General features: G+C 37.0%; 1 protein-coding gene across 4 annotated transcripts in view; it reads left to right on the forward strand.

The window, feature by feature from the left end:
* The window catches only part of MAK (male germ cell associated kinase), an 84,949-nt gene extending 80,129 nt beyond the window's left edge, over positions 1-4,820 (forward strand). For all 4 annotated transcript variants that reach the window (XM_069103496.1, XM_069103490.1, XM_069103493.1 and 1 more), the window contains one exon: positions 3,281-4,820. In XM_069103496.1, the coding sequence (XP_068959597.1) occupies positions 3,281-3,435 (155 nt within the window). In that variant the 3' untranslated portion in view covers positions 3,436-4,820. The remainder of the gene's footprint in view (positions 1-3,280) is intronic.
* The last annotated feature ends 1,180 nt before the right edge of the window (positions 4,821-6,000 follow it).

The raw sequence follows: 6,000 nt of genomic DNA on the forward strand, positions 1-6,000 counted from the left end.
GACAATAATGTGTTGGGTGGGGGATACGGAATGTCATTTTCAAACCTGGTCTAGAGTCCATGGAGATCTTGTCCCTGCCCTGCCTCTGTACCTCTTGTAGGAATAATCAACTATATATATATATATAAAGTATTTGTTAAGATTATATTTTTAAACAATATGAATGTCATAATTCATATATTAATTGTTCTGTCAGGTCATCATGCTTATTCCTGTTTCCTTTTTCCAAAGTAAATGTTATCTTATAATTTTTCGTCTCTTCATTTACTCTGCCTATCAGATAAATCTACAGACGGTGATAGGAGGAAAGGTAAAAAAAAGAAGTAAATGTTAATCACTCTCAAGTGATAACCTTAGGAAACATTGTGTGTAAGAGAAGTGTCTTCCAGTGCTCCCACTTTTGTGAATCTCCCACAAGAAAATAAAACCAGGTCATTACCGTATTTACTCAAATATTTTCCCCCTCTTGTATTCTCTTGCTTTCTTCCTTCTTCCCCCTCACCGAATTTTGAGAAGAAAATCAAGAAAAATCTTCCACTGTCCTCTAGGAACACACACATTTACACATTTTTGCCTCTTCTCTGCTCTGGAATGGCAACCATGGCTGCCAGGAGAAGGTCCTTGGACTTTAAGAACTTCAATCAATTGTACAGCTCAAAGCAGCTTCTTGTTTCAAGTGGAATATCCTTGGCAGGGCAGAAAAAAATGCTTAAATTAAGACCATATGATAGCCATCCAGCACAAGACTGCTTGCCAGTAGCTGTGGAGTCTGGGGAAAGAGAGCAGACTGAATCAGCATTCATTTATCTCGATGCAACAGTGCCTCTCCCTACACTACTCTTTGAGGTTGTTGGCAGATATGACAGAGACCAGGTGTTTCCAGCCCTGCCAAGAGACACTGAAGCAGTTATCTAGGGATTTTAGTTGCTGTTTCCTTTACCACCCCCAGACCAATAAACCACATCAACAATTTCTAAAGAAAAAAAAACCTAGATGTAAATACCACTGTTTCATCAATTTTCCTAATGATTCCCTCTGAAGCACTTTCTCAGTCTTTCTCAGATAACTTAGTAGGCACAGATACCTATCTGGGTGCCCCTATGATACTTTTTCCCTCCTTTACTCCCTAGTACTCAGATCATTTTTGCTGTTGTGTCCCTTCTGGCCCCACCATTAAATGTATCTGTCATATCTTCCAACTCCACCATTTAAATGAACCCATCATATATCTCATGAACTCAGTCCCCATGGTATTAGATAGATAATATATTACAATATAACGTATGATCTCTACATAATGTACCTTCATTGGGGCGGCCAGGTAGTACAGCGAGTAAGTGCACCGGCCCCAGTGTCAGGATGACCTGGGGGATCGAATCCGGGCTCAGATACTTAGCACCACACCCAGAAATAACTGGCTGTGTAACCTTGAGCAAGTTACTTAACCCCAATTGCTTTAAAAAAAAAAAAAGAAGAAATGTACCTTCATGGAAAATTAATATGTGTACATTTTAGCTGGTGTCTTGTGGGGACACTATCCCTCACCTTTGTTGTCAGTGATTTTAAGGTTGGAAATTTCAAGCCAAATAAGAAAGGAGGATTAGCCTCATGTTAGGCAAGTGAGAGAGAAATTTTTCTGGCAGTCATTGCCTTTCAACCACTTATCATATATTACAGTTCACTGGTATGCTATCTGGGTATAATATCATGTGGATGGTTCCACACTAAAAAGTCTTTTTCACTCTAAGCTAAGAGTGACAGAAGACTAGGATTCAGATGCTCGCATAATTCCCCCCACACATCCTGTTTTAGAAAGTATCAGAGAGAAATGGGGGAAATTATGCGAGTAAATACGGTATGATTGGCCTTAATGTACAAAAATGCCCCATTTTGGCCTTTACATTTCATCTTGACATTTGGGCTTTAATGCAAGGGTGGCAGACACTACACAATGTGAAATATCTCAGTAGCAAATGAAAAGCAATACACAGCAAGATTCATGACAGAGAACCGACTGTACCATGCCAGTCATTTAATTTAGGGAAAATTACCTAGAAAGTAATTTAGCTATAGTGTCATAGGAGATAAGTATGCCTGCAACACAGCTGATGAATTGTGTAGGTAAAGATTAGCTAATGACAAAAGAATATGTGTATTTTTAAGTCATCCAGACTTTTGACTGAGTAAACCCAACCCATTAATAAAATAGCCTGCTGTCATTGGTTTGGGGTCTGTAGGAACATTACTATAATTAACAGAAGATCAGTAAGTTAATCATTCACTCTCTTTCTTGCCTTTTGGAGAAATTCAACTGTTCTTGATTCAAAGGAATTAAAGTTTCCACTTCCAAAATAAAATATAATTGTCTTACTTTGTAACCCCATGAATACCTGTTAGGAAACATTAACCGGATTCATGATACCAATTGGGTTTTCTATAGTTATACAATATTTGGATAGCATGTACTTGCCTCATTTAGATTCATCTGCACTGTGACTTTGGACAATTCACTAAAATTATGTATATTTCAGGGTTTCTAGATTGAGTAAAGACCAGAAATTCCAGGTAGATCCAGCCAGCCTGACCCAACTTCAGAAAAGGCAGTAGCATAATCAGAGTAACCATAGCTAGCATCTGCGTGGTGCTTAAGGTTTGCACAGAACTTCACATAGCGGTAAGAGCACTGGATTTGGAATCAGAAGACCTGAATTAACATCCTGGCTCTAGAACTTATTTCCTATGTAACCTTAAGCAATCACTGAGCCTCTCAGGAACCTCATTTTCCTTATTTGTAAAATAAAGAGGTCAGACTAGATGAGGTCTAAGTTCCCTTCCAGCTCTAAATCCTTTGGTCCTATTAAAAAAAAAAGTATGTGTGTGTATGTGTATATGTATATATGTGTGTGTGTATTTGCACATACATACATACATACATGCATACATACACATCACTCCTTGCCAGCATGAATCAGAAATTTCCAGCAGTGTGGGAACTTGAACGTGTTCCCTGTCTGTTGCAAATTTCAGTTAGGCCAGCACAGCCCTAAAAGTTCTGCTATACCTCTATATGGGGCAGTGCCTTAATCTTTGTTTCTGTTTCCAAATCTGTAAAATAGAGCCATTGGAGGTGTTCAGTAGAAACCACTGAATGAGTCTTTTCAAAAATAAATTGAAATTTCAAAACTTTCCCCCTAAAAAGACATGAATAATGACCTTCTTTGAAATGTTAGTAAACAGATCAATCAATGTAGTTCTCATTTCTAATTTTGGTTTCTTTCAGATTATGCCTGGAACACAAAAACTGGTCGGACCCAGTTTTCAGGCCCTACTTATAATCCTACAGCAAAAAATATAAATATTTTAAATCGTGCACATCCAGTTCATTCAGTACATGGAAGAACAGACTGGGTGGCCAAATATGGAGGCCATCGGTAAAAGGGTTGTTTCACAATGCCCTCCTTGTTCTAGTACAGTATGTTCCATTGCTATACTCCCGGGAAATGTCTACAAATGTTTATTTCCACTGATTTGGGGGAGAAATATGCATCAGTGGATACTTTAAAGGCAAAAAAGTCATCTTGTATTTTATTCCATCCTTAGAAATGAAAAACACATCTCTTAGCATTATTGTCTACAACATTGATTTAAGGGTAGAATTTTACAAAGTGTTGAATAAACTTTGCCAAAGTATCAAGTATTTTGATCTACAAATGAATAGATAATAAACACTACAAGAAACTTTTTTCTTTTTAAAAACTCCTGAAACTTAGGCCTTTTTTATACACTAAACATTCTCTCCCTTGTTGCATTGTTTTAGAGGGATTGGCCTCAGATTTCTGTATTTATCTGCAAACTCCTTCAGACCATGGCAGGCTCTTGGAGATGATGCTTATTTGAGCAAGCCTTTTCCTACTGTATTGACTGATGGAAAGTCGAAAAGATGATAGCTTGCCATTTTGTTTTCTATTTTATAAATACTAGGCAGTGGTCATTTTAATCTTCCACAAATAAATATTTTTCTAAGGAGGGTATAATTAATACAGAATATATCACAATTATGCTATGAGGATACAGTAGAGGAAGATTCCCCACACTTTGTGTCTGATCTTATCCAACTACAAACGCTATGTTCTGTGACTGTAAGTTTCAGTGACCTGAGGACTTCTGAATTCAGGATATGACACCATCAAGAATGTCCCTGAAGTTACGTGAAATTTCTGCTCACCAGCCTTACAGAATGTTATCACCGTGTTTCTATTGAAACCAACTATGAGATATTTGATCTTGTTCCTGAAAGCAAATCGTTGATGTTGTAGATCATTGGCTACGCCCTTTTCATTTAACCTAAAAAGCAAACACATTCATTTGCTGAGGCAACAATGGCACTAAAGACATGTTTTGTAGTTTTATTTCAGAATCTGTATTTAAGGTAGACATCTTAAAGTTTGTACTACTCCATTTAAATCTGCTACTTTGTTAACTAGAAAGACTATTTATTCTTTTAAGATACAACGTTATCAATTGATATTTTTATATATTTTAATACTTTGTAAAAAAATGTAGCTGTTATTGCCATCATCTTGTGGTCCTGTAACTTGTGAGCTGTATTCAATGGCAGGTTAGCAAAAATGCAAGCATTTTTGCTACAATAGCTGCGCCTTACATTGTTGAAAAATACTGTATAATTTTGGGGAAACATCTAAAGAATAAATTGTCTGATTAGTAATGTGCCACAACTTTAAATCAATCATATTGCTCTGTGTTTCTTTGTACTATTTGGTCACTCCTTCAGTCTAATAAATTGTTTATGTCATCGACAATCTCTTAGCTCTGAATGGTATCTATTGAAACAATTACAGTTGAAAAACAGAATCATAGATGGTTAGCGATCGAAGGGTTCTCAGAAATGATTCAGGTGTCATCTTCTAAATATGGAAACTAGTGCTCAGTTGAAGGGAAGTGACTTGCCCAAGGTCACATAGCTAATTTGTCAAAGAGTTGGAACTAGGAACCTGGCCTCCTGACTCCCAGTCCAGTGTGCTTTCCACTTGATTAGGCAGTTTTTGATATTTAAAATGAAAATGTAACCATCATTTCTCAAGGTCAGTCTTTAAAGAGAAGATAACCTTAGGGCATATCTTAGCAAATTACCTATTTGACACATACCAACAAATAATATATGCCAGGTTAATGGGAAAGAATATTGATTGTATTTATCTTACTACTGTGGGTGACCTGAGTGGTCATTTACAGGTTGGTAAATATTTGCTATTTACTCATGAGGTAATCCATGTCTATGATAGTATTTAATCATTTAAAAGTTGTGCTAAGAAATGTGGAATGAAATTTTTACATTGTCCTAATTGACAGGATTTTCAGCGATTATAACAATAACAAATGCTGTGTAAGCAGAAACAAGTACAAAGCTCACATAATACTTTACAGGAGAAAAGAATATACTTAAAACAATGCCAAAACTCCATCCCGATTTTTCCACTCTAACAACAGGCATTTTATTCATTGACATTTAGTGTGAGCACTACCTGTATTGCCCTATTTCTGGATAGTGGGGTAGCTGTCAAGCTTTGAATGTTCCAAGGGAAGACCTAAGGAACTTTACCTTCCCATCACTGTGGAATCCATTTTTCATCCTAAGCAGAGTCCCGAAACCTTAATTTAAGGGGGGGGGAAAATGAGCTTTTTATACTAATTTTTTGTTACATATCCATGACATTTAGCATTTACCCAAGAGCTAGTAATGATAAAAGATCTCCTTAAAGTCAGTGCCAACAATCATAAAATTCTTACCCTAACTTTCTAGTTATTAAATAGTCATAGCTACATTTAAGGTCTTCTTGTTGGAAGATAATATGGTTCTGAGTCTCCTCATCTGGGGCTTCTACTCCAGAAATGGCTCAAAGCAAGGGGCTTGTTTGGTACCCATGGAGAGGCAGAGTGAGTGGGCCACGGAGCCAAAAAGACCTGGGAGTCACTTAACCT

This window comes from Petaurus breviceps, unplaced genomic scaffold (genome assembly GCF_028583685.1).
Source record: "Petaurus breviceps papuanus isolate PSGF00001 unplaced genomic scaffold, PetGlider_PUasm1.0 582, whole genome shotgun sequence".
Taxonomy (NCBI): domain Eukaryota; kingdom Metazoa; phylum Chordata; class Mammalia; order Diprotodontia; family Petauridae; genus Petaurus; species Petaurus breviceps.